General features: G+C 36.8%; 1 protein-coding gene across 6 annotated transcripts in view; it reads right to left on the bottom strand.

Moving 5' to 3' along the window:
- The window catches only part of ANKS1B (ankyrin repeat and sterile alpha motif domain containing 1B), a gene marked incomplete at both ends in the record, with an annotated part of 442,540 nt that overhangs the window by 357,056 nt on the left and 67,093 nt on the right, over positions 1-18,391 (bottom strand). For all 6 annotated transcript variants that reach the window (XM_084267805.1, XM_084267813.1, XM_084267814.1 and 3 more), the window contains 4 exons: positions 563-673; positions 8,900-9,001; positions 11,267-11,342; positions 17,832-18,128. In XM_084267805.1, coding sequence (XP_084123931.1) covers positions 563-673; positions 8,900-9,001; positions 11,267-11,342; positions 17,832-18,128 — 586 coding nt within the window. The remainder of the gene's footprint in view (positions 1-562; positions 674-8,899; positions 9,002-11,266; positions 11,343-17,831; positions 18,129-18,391) is intronic.

Below are 18,391 nucleotides of genomic sequence, written 5' to 3'. Positions count from 1 at the left end.
GAAACACCCCTTTTAAGTGGCACGTAAAGGGTGAATCAGAACATAAGATGGATGCACCAGCACACAACAGTGGTAGTCTCAGTGTATGAGAGGTATGTTAAAAAATGAATGGAAGAGCAGTACACACATGATCTTTGAAAGAGGCATCCAAATGTAACACAACTGGAAGAGGTACTCACTGGGAAAGATAAATTAAATTCAAATTTTAACTTGAATGTGAACAGTGCCTGCAAAATAGTTCAACATATCTAGTATCCTTCCGTTTTACTTAATTATGAAATTTGTAAGTTCAGATAAATTAGAGATTTAAGCTCAAAAAATGTAATACATCAGTGACTAGCTCCTTCTGAGAATACAGATCTTTCCTTTCCTCTGTGACATGGATTGAAGTGTACGTAGTCAAGGTAGGTAATTCACAGTGAGGAAAAAAATCTTCTCAATACCAATAACCTTAATCTTGCTTTTTCATTTGGTATGTTTGTATGACTGTGTTAACAATATAATTTTAATATTAAAGAGAACTTCAGCACAGCTTTTGTATTCATAGAGTATATGTATTTACTTTTAGCCTTTGGAGACGGAGGAACTTCTGGGGACAAAACACATGACTGATGTTCTGCGCATTCCAGTGGGCGTTCCTCTGAAATACTTGCATTTCCTGTTTCCATATATTCTGCAATTTAAAGACACACATACACTTAAACTCCTGAATTAAAGGGGCTTATATCAACTAAATGTATATTTGCTGCTTTATTTTTCACTAACACTTCTGATTTGTCATATTGCAACCTCGTAATTATTCACAAACACCACTGCAAGGCAATCATTCATTAAAAGTATCATAAAACACTGTAATGGCCAGTACTTTAATCTGCTGAAAGCATTACAGAAAACTCACTACATGAATAATGAGTTGCAAGTACCCCCTGTCTTTTTCCCAGCTCCTTGAAATGTTGACGCAACTGTTCCATAACATTATTGCCATTGAATAAAATCTTCTTTTGTTCTAAATTTGTTCAAATTTTTTAGTCAAAATATTCAGGGTGTTAACAGTAAGTAGATACATCAATACTGTTAAGAAAACCAAATAATTCTGCTTGCAGCGCTGAGACAGTACATGAGAAAAAAATGCAATATCAAAAATTTAGTTTAGCAGAGTAAATAGCAGTGTTCAAAGAGTTTGTGCTTTTGCTCCTTGAAACTCCCTTTGTCCCAACTTCATGAAAGTGTTATAAAACCAGAAAAATGTGCAAAGACAAACACAGTAAACTTCAATCTTATTACTTCTACTTTCATGTAAACGTATACTTTATTTTCACGTGCTTTTGCTTACAGGATAGAGCAACAGAACATCAAAACTTCAAGGAATGTTACTGTTTGACAAATATTAAAAATGTTAAAAATCAATTTATGCAATAGTGACGCTTATTTTTTCTTCCCCAGCAGAGTGACTGGTCTTCAGGCAGCTATTCTGCATCTGCCTTTTTTTGATTTTCTGAAGTTGCTTAAACAAGTTCTTTCTGATACCAGATATTAACCACAACAGCACATGTCGCAACACACACAAACTACAGTAACTGCTTTTTTCAATACCACGCTGAAGAACTGAAGAGTTTCTGGGAAGTGAAATGTCCCTGATTTAATTTCTAGTCTACAACGCACTTGTTTAACTTGCTGTTACTCCTGATTAAATAACAAATCCCAAAACCCAAATACAATCTGTGATAAAATAGACATCTGAGGAAAAAGAAATTAGAAATGGCAGAGAACAGCATGCAGTTTCAGAATGCTTTGCAGGTTGTTGCTTTCTTTAAAAAGAATGTGATTTGTAAATGTCATATATTAAGTTTGATAGCTGGCAGTGGTCTCCTGGATAATCTATCATACATTTCTTCATATGAAAATGTGCAGTACTATTTTTTTTCCTGTAGTGCTGAAAGCAAAGAGGCAAAGATGAGCTGTAAGAGACCATGAGAGAACCAGCAGCATGACAAAATGCTCTGGAATATTTTCCAGCTCTGCCAGCTGTATTATTTGTCAAGTTAATGTGCAACACGGAGGAGAAATAAAAAGGAAACTAGACTCAAAGAAAAGTGAAATTAAAAGAGGAATTTGTGTCTGAAAATACTTACTTGATAATTGTGCAACTGTCTAAATGCAAACCTAAAAAAATAAATTCTATCAGATGGGAATGTTAAAATTATTTGATCAGTAGAGATATTATTAATAAAGGAAATGCAGGTAAGATTGTGAAGGACTTTAACCTTGCTATCCAATATTCATATAAGACTCTTGGTTTAAAATAATGGCCTATTTTTATTCTTTGTCACACGCCACTTTCTGACCAATGCAGTTACCTGCAAAGGCTAGTTCTGAGGACAAAATAGTTCAAGGTAAGTCTCAAAGTGTTACTTAAAAAACTGCAAATCTCCTTCCTAAAAACCTCTATTAGAAACCCCCCACAAAACTCTATAAACCTCACAAGGTGTGCTTGCAGAGGTTTAGAACAGGCCAGAAGCATGCCATCTTTGTTGGAATCTGTAGGACTTCTACTGCTAACTTGTTTTTATACTATTTTAAATTCTACTGGATATGTTCAATACAAATTAAGACATGGACTCAACTGCGAGAGGCTTATAGCCTAAGTAAATGCATACTTACCCTTAGCATCACCAAAGGAACAGACACAAAACTGGTCATCTATATCAAGAGGAAAAGGCAAAGTAGACACAAGCAGTGGATGCTTTCACCATCAACTGAATTGTGCTCACCCACAGCTGGCTAGAAATTCACCTTCAAAAGCTACCCAAGCTTACTGAAAAAATTGGTGCTGTTCCCATCATCTGCTCTGACTTATTTGTGTTTGAGAGACTGCTCTGGACTCTATCACTTTTCTCAAAAAAAAGCAGAAAGATAATTCAGAACAAAGCCAGGCTTAGTCAATTATACCACTTAATGACTGAAACAGTTTCCCCAGCTACGGTCTCACAGAATTTAGAGAAAAACCTGTCATTGTTACATTAGGGGAGAGTATGGGGGGGAGAGTAAAGGCTGTTTGGGAAATGACCTGTAAGATTCCTAACACTTCTTCACCAGCTTACTGTCATCCTGTTCCACACTTCAATGACAGCTACCATTAGTAGCACATAGTGGGGAGAAGGAAGCATATGTTAATAACACACTTCAGAGATGTTTCCTCACCATGCTGCTTTGGGAACAATGGAATATTTTACTTCTGTTGACTCAAAGAACAGACTACAGTTACTAAGAATCTCAAAAACTTTGCCTGCTTAGTAGCATTCTTTGCTACAGTTACCTGATTTTAACACGGCATTAAATGGGGCCAGGTGCACAAAACATGAAGTATAAAAATGGTCACACAGCGGTGGAAGAGCAGTGAGGAAGTATGAACCCAAGTATGGAGAGTTCAAGCTGCTGAAACTCCAGCTTTCAGTGTTTCAGTGACCAGTAACACCCTTCAGCCAAGCAGAAGGGAAAGCATTAACATGTAAGTAGGGAAACACAGCTGCCTCTCTGCAGAGCCAGGAAGGTCAGCCATGATGAGAGCTAGCGCTGCTTCTGAGTTTCCAGAGGCTGTAAAAGAGCAGGCCCTTGAGCACAGCTCACTTTAACTTCAGGTCCTAATTCCTCAGTCAGGCAAGAGGGTCAAGATTTTTGCTTTATTTATAAGCCTTGACTTTTAGAGTAATGGCTACATTAGCCTCAAAGAACTTTCCACTTTTCCTTTTAATGGAAAAAAAAAAACCCCAACAAAACAACCTACTTTGCTTTAATTAAGCACGAGCTCCCTTCCTTTTTGCTTCGAGAGCCTACTTCAGCCATGCCATGGTGTATTCACATAGAGCTCCTCCCTGAGTGACTTTCCCTACAGAGACCAGAAGGCTTCTTAAACTCTAAAAAAGCTAAATTTCATTAGAATAAATATCTGAACACTCACCTTTTCAAACAGAAGACTCTCTGAGTCTCCAAATAACTAGATCAGAAGACTCAAACTCCCCTCCGCAGCCCGACAGGGGGACGCTTACTCCTCCTTCCCAAAGGGCAGCCATCTTGAGCATACCCTCTGCCCTCTCCAAAGCTCTCCCCACCTCTAGCCAAGGATCCTACAAGCTTCATTGAGTCCTGCCCCAGCCCATGAGCTAGCTAAAAACTCCTCCCAAAACAGCTCACCTACTTCCCTGAAAATAAACCTCTCTAAAGCACAGTGACCCAATTCCTCTTCATAGCAGCAACAGCTGCAGGTAACTGACTCATTAGTGCTACCTTCAGGTGTGCTAAGGGGACAGATAAGCTGATACAGAGGCTGGGCTGACTGCAGGCTTCTAAATTTCAGAGGATAATTCTGAATGACTCAAGTATGACTTAATCCCAGAGAAACCTGAAAACAGTAGATGTTTAAGTTGTAGGCACATAAGGAGACTTCTGTCCACATGTTCATGAAAGATAAACAGAAACAAGTATGCAAGTACTGTTATGATCCTGAGATAGGTAAGGATGTAGCTAAACTTTCAGCCAACAAAATAATAGTAGTTGAATTAATCTGTAAACATAGTTAATTGTCTACATCTTTTCCACAATTGCCTATAAAAGGAGATGAGAAGTCTGCAGCGGAGAGGAATTGGGATCCCAATATTTTTCATTCCCCACAGCTGTAATTAAATCCTTGACTGGAAACTCACTCCATCCTTCCAGTGAGGCTGGCCTTATGCACTCAAGGGAAGGGTATATCTATGTTCCCAGAGAAAGAGAGGGAGAGAAAAAGAGAGTGAGAATACACAAAAGAAAGCCTGTGCTAATGATACCAAAGCTATTTAAGCTGAGGGGGGAAGAAATGAGTCCTGGTTCTGCAGCTGCTTATGCATTTTTCCATTTATGAATAATTTGGTAACATGTACAGTGTCAGGCTCTTAAGCAGCTTCAGCAGCAGAGAGAGGAAACAGCTTTCCATTACATCTCACTCCATACTGTCTGTGCAGCAGAGCTTATTGTGCCTTTCCAGGGTTCATGTAATTTTTCATCTGTTTATCTACTATTTCCTTTTTTTTTTTTTCTTTCCATACTAACAAGAATTCTGCTTCCAGAAATAGTAAAAGAGCAAGATTCTAATAGAGAGCATAGTGGGCTGTGGAGGAAGAGTTGAAAGATGGTATAGCATGCACCTGCGTCACGTTCACATGTGCTAAAACTAAAACACAGCTGGTCGGTTTAATTTTAGGCCTACTAGCCTTGGCAACATCCCTTTTATCTTCAGTGCCTAATTATAAAGCTCAAAGTGCCAATACCGTTAACTGCTTCAGCTCTGAACACTGATTCACTCCATCCGTGAAATGCATCCAGTAGACTGGCCTTACTTGGCACAGTATTCTAATTCTCAGCTCTTTGAGTACATAATGCCTAAGCCAGCCATTTCTTCATTGCCACATAAAGAACCTAAACTGTAGCGAGTACTTGTAATTGAATTCAGTCAGATTCAGACAGAGAAAAATATGGGGCGCATATGAAAGATAAAGAATTAAAACTTAAACTGTCATTTCTAATATTTCCATCTTTTATTAACAAGCAGTTAAAAAAAAAACCCTACATTCGGGTGCTGTATAGCTTAGTCAACCTTTTTCATGCTGCTCTTCAAAGTGATTTTGTTATTTATTTTCCTTGTATCGGATAATTACCAAAATCTCCAAAAAGCTGGCAGACTTTGCAAACACACACTTTTTCCTTTTTTCAGAATTACTGTTTTCTCAGGATAGTGAGTAAAGATGTAATGTAAAGCTCACAAAAACACTAGGATCATTTCTAAAACCTCACTGGCAAAAGGTTTAATTTCTTTTCAACCTATAATGTGTAAAAACTAGGTTTGTAAATATTCCTAAAAATGGGGAACACCAATAGCAATCTCTGTCCCCAACTCTTAAGTTCTGGTGGCCTCACTCACAGGAATCCTGTAGTATCAGCGGAACCAATTCAGTATTACTGACTCCATGAGGTGCTTCTAAAGACATAAATTACTTTCTTCTTCAAAGAAGTTTCTAATAAATATCCTTGAAACCAACTCATTTTCTTTCAAAATTTGGGCTTACAACTCTTACCCCTCTACATATGGGACAAAACACAACATATCAAGCCCACCAGTAATAAGAGTCTCATTATTTCCTTATCCTTTTCTGCCAGTCTGTTTATATGCGTCTTTATTTTGAAAGCTAACATCTTCTGGCAGGATAAAATATTATGCTACATTAATGCTATAAACCTTGCAGTAATATTCATAATGCAAGGGGGCAATGGTGAAAATGAGAGTGCTGGGTGATAAAATCTTCCTCTGTCCTAGCAACAAGGTGAATCAATTCAATGTCATTGTGTCTGCATAAAGAAAAATATTAGGAAGAAACTTACAAAACCTGGCCAGTAATTTCCATTAAGTTAATTTCTTTTTGCTGTAAGTCTACATGAAGGAGACACTTAAGCTTCTCTGAGCAATCATCTGAAGGCAGGAATTTTAGCAGGAATGTATTTGAAAACCACTCTCTCTCAGCAATTGCCCTTTCTTTGCATGGAATTCATTATCCACTGAAGTTGAACTCAATTAGAGTACATTCAGGTTTCCCAAAATCCCAGTGCTTCACTGATTTTTCATCTACAACAGAATAAGTGCCCACACTTCAAGGAAGACTATACTCAACTCGCTTTTTAGATGTAGGTAGATCTACCATATTATAAGCAGTACCAGTACTGAATCCTGCCACTTCTGATTTTGTTTTTCAACTCCAGCTCACAGTTCAAACTTTATCATTGATGATTAAAGTTTTAGTGAACGTTTTGCTGATGAAAAAGAATATCAGTGGGTTTCACAAGGGACTTCCTAGGGGCCTTCTCAGGTTTTAAGAAGACTCGGAATGACATCTTTGTAAACATTTTTCATCCTTGAGCATCACTTCTGACTATAAGGCAGAGAGAGCAAAAATAAACAGCTGCTCATTACAAGGACAGTTCTGTCATGCTAATATGAGCTGAAACTACTAAGCAATCTTCTTTATATTTTGAAGGCTTATGTGAAAAAAAATGCATGTCAAAGCACCAAAAAGCATTAAAAAAGATGTATTACTGTTTCTGTAGTAAAAGCTAAGGGCAGATACTGATCCAGAAACATGACAAACCCTTGAGAGGTTTGAGTGCTCTGTTTTTCATAAGCAAGGGCACTTGGAAGAAACTTTGTTCATCAGTGAGGTTGAGACTGCTAGGTTACCAAATTAAGGAGAAAATGGAACAGCTCAGAGATACTAAAATGAGAATTAGTTTAGGTGGTGATGAGATATTATAATGAACCTTAGGTTACTATCTGAAGGATGATTGATTTGGATTTCTAAGAAAGTGAAAGAACTGATGGGCCCTTTTCTTGCCATTGAAGAAGTTTCATTAAGATATTAACCCTCTTTTCCTCCACATAGTGGTAGCCCAGTGAGGACACGCGGCTGAACTTTCACCATACTGAGTCAAATTAGGAACTCACTGATGAACATTTCTGCCAGTTACCTGGAACAGAGCTAACTCTGAGATCTGAATCACATAGGAGACAACTTCAATAAAACAAATGTATATTTATATAATTATAATCTTAATTCTTATTATTGTTATGTTCTATTAAATATTCTATATTATTGGTTCATGAACTGAATCAGATCACTTTGCACTCTCCTGTAAACTGGGAATATGGAGGTGAGCTATGTAGCAGGAAGTAAGGGAGGAGGAGGGCAGGGAATGGGGGAAAGAGGAAAAGAAAATAGGAAGGAGTGGGACAGGGAAACCTCAAGGCAAGCTGTTAATTCAGTTCACCTATAACATGAATCTGCTGCGTAAGAGAATACTTCTCCTACAGCCTGCAAATTTTCCTTTAGATTTCTAGGACCTTTGTGTCTACGGTCCACCATCTCACTGGAAAACTTTACTGAAGTTGACTGGCAAGTCTGGAAGTTATTCAGAAAAGAAAACCTGAAGGACACAGTGGGGCCACATGATCTCATTTCCTCTAGAAAAAGTTCCTATGAAATACAGTTATGTTGGAGACTGGAGCATGAGCTAGTTTGTGTGTAGAGCAAACACTGAACTGACTGAAATGGCTTAAAGATGGGAATAACCAGTGCTGATGGAGATGAAACAATGATATCTGCAGGGAACTCCTTTGTCAAACACAGTTAATGAAAGACTAATCTGAAAAAAAATTGGAAAAAAAAATAACATGGAACTAATTTCATAGAGGAGAAGGAAAGATGTTTAACACTGAGTTATATACTAGCTCATGTTTCATCACTTTACGACCATTTTCTAGAGTAAAAATTGAAGTAAACAATGGAGTTCCATCAGATTTACACCCTGAAATATGAGGAATGAGAAAAAATGTATGTACAAAATTATATTATTTCTGCTACAGTGATGAGAGTTACTGCCTGTTTTGGGGTTGGGTGTTTTTTTCAAATTAAAGGAAAATGAGAACAATTTAATAAAATGTTTTGAAAACCTGTCATCATCTTTCAGTCATAGTTGTTATTCATGAACAAATCAAGCAGTTCAATTGTAATTTACCATCACAAGTTAATGGAACTGCAGTGAAATATTACAATATGTTATTTTGTAATGAAGCATGTACAAAGAGTAACTATGTAACACACCACACTAATGTTGATTGTCAGAAAAAAAAAAAGGGGGGGTTAATCTGAAATTCAGACATTCAACCACTTCCTTTTGTGTATCTAGGAAAAAATAATTTTGTCTTTTTAATTCAAAAACTACTCTTGTATAATTAAATATTTAAGGAGTCGAAATTACTATGTATCTTAATATTCCTCCATACTATTCTATTTGTCTCTAACAACCAAATATAACTTACCTTGAAGCAGAGCTGCAATTTGGAGGGACTGCTGTGATGGATGTTCTTTAAGAATATCTAAAACCGTTCTACCCAAACTGTCCTTTATGTTGGTATCAATTCCTGAAAAAGAAAATGAACTGTGGTGGAATTTTTAACCCCAAGTAATTCTGATAATAGATATGGTATATCAGACTCAGTTATCTGGCAAATTGAATGCAAGCAGTTTTACAACCATGGCAGATTAACAGCTGAGTTATAGTTGAAGTACAGCGTACATTTCTGTTTAAAGTTTGAGTAGCCTAAAATTCACATGCTGACACGAATTGGTTTTATGATTCTGTAACTCACGGGGATATAAAGTAAGATTCTTAATCCAAATTTGGGATGGATTATTTTAACAGACTGTTCCTAAGAAACAGCCATCCTGAAGATAATATTTTATAAAATCCAAAACTCCTCTGAATGTTTTGAGGGTTTTTTTTTTTTAATTCCTAGATACTAATTCTCTCCTAACTGCTCTGATTCATCAAGGATTTTCTTGTCCTTAGTTCCATTCTGTGTTTTGGGAGCAATACTGAAAAAGTTATTAATCTTGAAAGTTTTGTACTTCATGGCAACACGTTGGGAATTCATGCTCTGAGTAGACTGAAATACCCATATGTAGTGTAAGAGCTGTGTGAATAGCCAGCACATTTCCTCACAGACTGTTCTGACTGCAGATAAATTAATTGTTTGGCTCAAACTGTGAACGTAACCATAAATAAGTTTGAGGCTTATCCTAGATAGATTGCAGAGAAGCTGTTCTATGTGATACTGCACGACTCTCCACCTTTGTCTTGCAGGGGCTGTTTTGGAAATGTTTGCCTTATGGTAGAAGACTGAATTGTTGGGGTTTTTTAGTTTAGGTATACTTTCACAAAAATTAAAGGCATGAAAGGTCCTAACAACAGAATGAGACTCTTCTCAGGACACTGGATAGAGGAAATGAGAGGAAGCAGGATTTATGAGGACATTCTGGAAGAATGGAAGGATTTCTCTGCTCACCAGAAATGGCTGAAGTACTTGTCATTTCCTAACCCAATGGAGAGTTCACTAATTTGTTTTGTGAGAAAGGGATTATTTTTTTTTCTCACTGAAAATAAAGCCAGAATATTGCTGGGCTCATTAACAGTGGCAGCTCTGATTTTCAGAGCCCAGAGACACCAACTCACACCTCTCGTTTGCAGTAGCTACTTATAACATCTTTGGAGTCTTTTTTGAAGCAGAACTAGAGAAAAGAGTACTGTTAGATTTAAAAAAAAGGAAGTGCTGCAAATGTGCAGAGCATTTGGGGTTGAAGGAGTTCACAGTGAAGATTCTACTCTATTGTCTTGTACAACCGTGGTCTGGCAGGGGCTATAATGTGTACTAATCTGTAGGAGGTATCCTTTCTCTGTAGTCTGAGGGCTTTCCAGGTTTGTGTGATGTTCTCCAGTCCTTGCTCTTGTAGGTAAATTAATATCAAAAGGCCCCTCCATTTCTGTGACAAGTGAAGACCACTTTCTGCCTCCTTCTTACTGATTCAAACAGGAAAGCATCTCTGAAAACAGATCTCAGATCAGGTATGCACTAGCTGAGATTCACATATGGAGCTGTGAGTAGGACATACCTTCTTTTGTAATATATAAACCCTCAAGCACTGATAATAAAGATCGATGAGATCCCTCTAGTGTAATGGAAGTTCATGTCTTCCAGGCAAGTAATTTCTAGATATTGTAATTTTCACTGGTCTTCTCATTTATCTGAGATGAGTTGTTGTTTAGATGAGTCATTTACCTGCAACAATCCTGAAAGTCTTATTATGTAGTAGATGGGTTTGTTGGAACTGTATATCCCTGTTCTCCTGTCCTTTCAGGAGAAACGCAATACTGAGATACGGTGCCCTCCTCTCTCTTCACAGCCACTCAAAGTTTACCCAGGAAATGAAGGAGCAAGCAGGGTGGTGCATTTGTTAGGAAGATTTAAGTGATTTAAGTGAAGGAAGTAAATGTGAGCATGAGTCTTCTGGCCTCTAGATCAAAGAATATTCTTGGCTGTTTTTCAGAATGAATAACAAATTTTTATGTAGCCATTTTGTTCTCAGAATACATTTATTCTCAGAGCACAGTGGCATACACTGAGTCATATATGGAATTTCTGAGTCTAAGTGAAAACATTCCTTTTGTTCTCAGTGTATAGTAATTTCTTATTCTAAAAGAACACTGTTTTAAGGAGAGGTACATGTGATTAGATTTGCAAAGGCTGTGAGAGAGAACAGTAATTTGTATAACCAAAATTTGAGGAGGCATACACCAGATTAGGAATATTAAGGATATTTGTTCAGTGTCTCCTATAAATTAGATTTACCTGTTTCAAGCAAAATGCGTACTACCTCCACCTTTCCAAACAGGGCTGCTTCATGCAATGCGCTCCCTTTTTCTGTCTAGAAAAAACAAATATTGTGACATTTAAAATGCAAATTAAAAACCCAACAAATCCTTTTGAAAAGAATACATTTAGGAAAAAAGTATTTTGCCCCTCTATTTTATCTACACATGAAAAACATCGAATGGCAACAACAAATACTACCATCATTTTTTTTATTATTATTCAAGCTACCAACATAAATGCAGTCAGTTCTACTATAAAAATTAATAGCTATATAAAAAAATATACTGGGGATGTAATAAAAATCCCAATTAACAAGCCTGCATTTGTGTAAAATTTCTAAATTCCTATTATAAGAAATGAAAATCTTTTCAATGCCATCAGTGGAACATAACTGTTCAGCAAAATCAACCAGTTTACATGTGGAAATCTACACTTAGGTGTTGTAATCTGAAACTGGATCACATTCTAGCAGGTCATTTCAGTTGCACTGTGAAAGATGCCCTGGGATATCCCACCAGGCCTCCAGCTGATGTTCCAGTTGATACTCACATTTGATCTGCATCATATCTGCCCCATACAGATATCTTGGATACCCGAAGGCACTTCCAACAGCATTAGACATCTAGGTTTAGATCATTTAAAATCTACCTCAGGTGTCAGTGAACCTGTTTTTGCATATTTCTGTGACAAAAAAAAATCTCTGTAAATGGTCTTTTGCTCAAACAAAATGTACAGTGCTGAAAAACAAACCACCTCTCTTAACAAGCCACTTAGTATTTTATTCTGCTGACTCTTGCTGAACAGCGTGCCTTTCCATACAATAGCATTAGCTCGAGCCAAAGCACTACCAGATCTCACTGAATCTCATCTGCTGTTTTTTTCATAGTAAATTAGATTCACTACAGTTGAACATATTCTGTGATATTTGAACATGTGCCAGCAATGTGTTCTTGCAGCAAAAAGGCTGTACTAGGAGGAGTGCTACCAGCAGGTTGAGAGAGATGGCCTTCCCTTCTAATTACCACAGGTGAGGCCACATCCAGAATACTCTGTCCAGTTCTGGGCTCCCTTGTACAAGATAGATACAGAGCTGCTGGAGAGAGTCACCAAGATGATCAAGAGACAGGAGGCATCTCTTCTATTAGGAAAGCCTGAAAGAGCTGGGACTATTTAGCTTAGACAAGAAAAGGTTCACAGGGGATCTCATCAATGTGCACAAATACCTGAAGGGAGGGTGTAAAGAAGAAGTCAGGCTCAGTGGTGTCCAGCGACAGAAGAGGTAAAAACTGAAACACAGGGGGTTCTGATTAAACATAATGAAACACTTTTTCCTCTCCAGGTGACAGCCCTGATACAGGTTACCAAGGAAGGATGAAGAGTCTCCATCTTTGGAGGTATTCAAAAGCAATCTGGACACAGTCACAAGACAACCAGTTCTAGGTGACTCTGAACAGGGGGATTGGACCAGATGACCTTCAGTGTTCCTTTCCAATCTCAACCATTCTGTGATTCTGCCAGGGGTACTAATTAGTGATATATATACCAATAATGTAATCCTCAGAGGTTCAAATGTTATAAGAGGCCTGAACACTAAATTTTAGTTCTACTGAGGATAACCTACAGAGATGGGAAACAGCTGCACCTGGATTAAAATTGTAGAGAACATTCTGTATTAATATGAATAAGGAACCTTTTTTAATGGAAAAAATGGACATCCTTTAGTGACATCAGCTATCTAGAGTCCATTGCTGTGATGTGATCTGACACTGAGAAAGATTACTATTCCAGCATGCTGAATCAACAGCTTTGAAGACAAGGAAGAGTACCTATCCTGAATCTCCTGTTTAAGGAGTGGAAAAGATCCTGGTATGATGTCGCAGCTGGCAGCAGTACTTTCTATTAATCAATATTCCTCACTGGAGGAAAGGCAAGAAATATTTTCGTTGATGAAAGCTTACATCCCATAAATATGGAATGAAAACTAACATGAAAAGAGGAAATTTTCTGTAGATATCTAAGACAAACAAATCTATCTGGGGGCAACTTGGGATCCAGAAGACAGTTCTGCAACAATGAACCAAAACTCTGCTCCGCATAAAGGGAGTAGAGAATCTTAAGCAATGTATATACATAAGGTATAGTGGTTGGGGGGTGGGAAGGGAGTGTGGAGAATCCAAAGCAAATGCCAGGGTTTTTTTCATTTTGTATTTCCTCGCTTCTTGGTCTATTCTACCGTGATATCTCCTGTCATATCTGAACATGATCTTGAAATGCTTTACAGGCATTCTGCGCTGCCCTGAATTCTGGGGAAGACTTTGCTTTACAACTCCAAGCTAGCAGACAATGCTAGTAAATGCCATATCCCAGAAATGATGTATATATTACAAATAGTCTGTTTGAAAGAGGAATTTGAAAGGCACACTGTAAAAAGAGTGGACTGGTCTATCCACTGTGTCGGTGATTTTCTAAGCAAGAGGGGAAACATAACCATGAAACTAAAAGAAAATCAGTCTGAGAATATGAAGATTGAAAGCACATTTGCAAGATGCAGATGTGTAATCCTGCATGAGATGTCATGAAGATGAATGCTGACGTAAATCTTAAAAGCCCTAGGCAGGATTTCATGCTAATAGTGAATAACTAACGAGTGAATCAGATTCCCTCGACCCAAAAACTGTCCAGAAGGCAGAAATGTCCTTGTTACCAGAGAGTTCAGCTCCCAAACTCCATTTTAACATAGGGAAAATGCTGAGCCTCAGGATGAACAGGGCCAAGAGAACCTTGGAGGATTGGCTGAGAAGATATATATCTCTTTGTAAATGTGCATATGGACTACTACTTGAAGATAGAAATAATGTTGGGGTTTTTTTTCCTGGAGAAATAGACCATGCTATACAAGCTGGAAGGATTAAAACATGTTGTTGCAAATATTTTCTATATATTATTTAAGATATGCTAGAGTTTTTAGGTAGATTTTGTTTTCACTTATAATAGTGTACCTATGTGCTAACGTGCTCTTGCTGTCTATACTACAACAAGCAAACTTAAATTATAGGCAATACCACTTTACTTCCTGAAGCTTTCATTGCCTTGCATTGTATTTTCCTGGCAAAGTGAACACTACCATTCTATTTGGAAATTCTTCCACGGTGATTTTTAATGCAAAAAAATGCTGGTGTTTTTTCATAAACATGGTGAGCTAAAGTCTGCTCGAGTTTGCAGCAGTGGATTGTTTATTGATTCCCTGGTGTAAGTGTTCTGTATATCAAACGTAGAGAACTGTAGCACACATTGTGCCAAGCACACGATAAAACAGACGCTGCCCCAAGTAGTTTACAGCAAAATGCAGGTAATGTCACAGCTGGAAACACACACAGCAAGCAAGGATAGAAGGACGTCGACAGTACACCAGGATACACAAATCAGCTAGGTATACAATTTGCAGGCTCACGTAAGAGCATCAAGGGTTTAATTAATTAGAGGAAATTTTTAACCATGTAAGTGTGCAAGAGCTTGTAATTAGGTCACTTGTTTAGTCATTCATAGGACTGTTCTGGATTTCAGACATAATCTGAAGGATGGAATGGTTGCTTTGCAAATAGATTCACAGAATATCCTCTATACATAGTGACAGCAAAAGGAAGGGGCATAACTCTGCAGAACTACAATGATAAGCAATAGAAATTGCCATCATTACTGGAACAAGTAGGGAAAGCAAGCAGGGTTACATGAAAGTTGGATCAAGAAGGGGCTAAATTTTTAAGGCATTTACAATTATAAAATTACCACATACATTACAACACACTGTGCTGTGCAGTACCTTATGTTACTGAGGGCCCAAAAATCTATCACTCACCCAAAACCTGCGTACATTTCATATGTTTCAATTTAAATGAAAACTTCAAAGCATAAAGAGATGAGGGAGTTTTCTGTTGCCCACTTCTAAATAATTTCAAATTGAAGGGTATTGGATAGATCTGGGAAGTTAATAAAATGTGTGATTAATTCAATCAAAAATTAAATTCTGTCTAGTATTAGTCCAAATATTTGCTATGATTAAAGGTGCTCAGGGAGTACAGGAAAGACAGATAACATGTCCCATTTAAACAAATAAATATTTACAATTACAGAGTGGCAGCAGATTGGCTACTTCTATAATTGTCTCTCAGCATTTTAACAGTTCTTTACTGCTGATAAGCGGAAATTATTTAACTTGTATGAATGTGTACAATTTTATTTACCTCATGGGATTATACTTCATACATTGTTCTTTCCCAATCAGTGATTCAGAGCAATTTAATTAATATTAAAATAGCTGAGTTCAGTTTTAAATAACAGGCTGGTATTGTATGATCTGCTCAGTTTAATAAGCTGCCAGTAATCATCAACAAAGAATTTTTCAGGGGTTTTAGAAGTAGTAACTGAACAATATGTACAGAGCCAACTTGCCAATATGCTAAGATGATGAATGAAAAGGAAAATATTGATGGAGAATATGTATACCTGTGAGGAAATAAACAAATTATATTTCCTTATGGCAAGTAGGACAAACACAGAGGAAACAAGCTTACCCAGTACAAAAAAATTAAAAACAAAAAAGCCGCCTGCCTAAGGTTAACTTAAAAAAATAATAAAATAGAATATAAGTTGCTTTAAGAAAATTAGAATTTAAGAAAAGGAAAAATCCTAAACTTTTAGTGTAGGTGGCAAGCAGATCACCATTACTAGAAGAGCCTCTCATTTCAAAAATGGTACAAAATTTGCAGCCACTCTATTTTTTAAAGACCAGCAAAAATGTTTTGGTATAACTATAGATAGAAATAGCTTAGGAGAATTCACAGTAATGCTAAAATTATCTAGATTACATAAGACTAAGTACATAGTTCATAGAAGCATTGTGTAATATTCAACCCTCATATAACTATCAGTTTGTAAGTTGTCATGACAGAGACTATTTTTCTTCAATTATTCTATTTCTTAAGCATCAATTCAGGCATCAGTTTCTTTCTGACTTTTTCCTCATTCATTTTCTAGAGATAGAAGAGAATCTAACATTCAGAAACATCTATTTGAGGAGTTTGTTATATGTTGCTATAGCATTAAACTTGTATAAACTACTGAAGATGTAGTAATAGTAAAGGACAGATGAAACAAAAGAGCTGCTTGTATTAATCTTTGCTAATGTATCACTTCCTAGTAAAGAAAATCAAAAGCAAATTCAATTGTAAGCATAATGGTTGGTAAATACACAAATAAGCAAACTGCAGGGGAAGAAAGTGTTTCAGTTTGAAATAGTTTGAAGCAAGTAACAACACTAACTCAAAAGATACTAGAGCTAAAAATAGTAGCAGGACAATTTTACCACATTTTCATTTTGAAGGCATTTGAGAATAAGCCTTTTTAATCTTGAAATATGTTACTATTTTCTGTTTTGCTTTGTTGCTGGTTTATTTTTAATCTATCTCTTCTTTCTCATTTCAATTCTTCTCATCAAAAGTTGAAAAACATGTCCTTGATGGAAGAATCCACAAATAAGAAAAGTGCATGGAATCCAGGTGCAGTCTTTATATATAAAAGAAAATTATGTATGCAAATTTTTTTGATTAAATATAACTAAAGCTTAAAATGGTTATAAAAGTCAAAGTTTATGGCAAAGTTCACAAGTTTTCTTAAATGCCTAGATGGGACTCTAGAAAGATGCAATTATGTTTGTTTGATTTATGTGAAAATAGATATAATAATAGATATAAAGTTGTTGTTACCTTAATTCGAAGCATATTAGCATTAGTAGCAAGAATGCTACTTTAAATCTGAAGATAAAATACACATTAAACTCAAATCAGTGCTGTTAATCAAATCAAGAGAAATCATAAGACTGAGGCAAGACTTCACTCAATAACAGAATTAGGTTCTCTGTAGTTAAAATGCTTGGACAATTTCCCCTAAAAAGCAGCAGACATAGAATTTACTGTAATGTACCTTGTATATGTTCCATCTATGTCTCTTATTTAAAGTTACCCTTTTTCCATCATTATAATTTAGTGTGCATAGAACCAGAGGCACTAAACAGCTATCAGGTTAGTGTCGGCAGCTGCAAGAGTACATTGCTACGTTTACAAAAACAAAATCTAAGTAATTATTACTTAGTAACTTTGGGTTTAGAATGGGATGACCCTGGCAAAATGACTTCTCAGTCAAACATTGTTTCAGATTACTATGGTCATTAAGGGCTGTAGCTTTAGGAGGTCATTTAGTATCATTAAAGCCAAAGTAAAATATATATATATATATCAACCTATATGAACGATTGATATGATTTGTGTATCTACATGTTTCAAGAAAACATTAAAACATACACTCATCTTTGAAGACACATACTTTTTGAGTTATCCCTTTGAACACATCATTTGGATTGTAGAAAATAAATCTGCATTACATGTCACCTTGCAGCATTTCTAACAAAGTAAATGCAAGTGTACATAAGGAAAGAATGGGAGAAAAGGAGAAAAGGAAGAAGGGAAGAAAGAAATCACACACTAACTTGGCAGCTGACATCCATTCCAGCCTCCAGAAGCACCTGTACAACAGCTTTGTGCCCATTTCGTGCAGCAAGATGCAAAGGAGTGTGTTTTCTTGTATTGCAGTTCATCAGGTTTGGATATGCTTTGATGATCATTTTTACAACACGCAGACGTCCATAAAGTGCTGCCAGATCCAGAGGTGTTTCTAGTTTGTTGTTCCTTATTGTAGGGTCTGTCAGCTCTTCTAACAGAACAGCAACTACTTCTGAATGACCGTATTGAGCTGCGCAGTGCAGTGCTGTTTCATTTTCATTGTTCTGTTAAAACAAAACAAAAGCTTCAGACATTCATGTTTAATCACATGATAGAACTGCTCAGCTTCTATAAATGGCCTCCATGAGGTGACCACACAGGCAGGGTTTGCAACACAATGCATGGTAATCCATGTTAAATGCTTCAGAATGAATGCCCTAAAACTTTGCTAATGATACATTAATACTTCAGCTTTGTGGCACTCAAGTAAATCAGGTCCTTATGTGTCCACACATAGTTCTCAATCTATTTTTAATAACATAAATAG

The sequence above is a fragment of the Gallinula chloropus genome (assembly GCF_964237585.1).
Source record: "Gallinula chloropus genome assembly, chromosome: 1".
In the NCBI taxonomy this organism is placed as follows: Eukaryota; Metazoa; Chordata; class Aves; order Gruiformes; family Rallidae; genus Gallinula; species Gallinula chloropus.
Note: the sequence above shows the minus strand (reverse complement) of the source record. Positions and strands in the feature narration are given on the sequence as shown.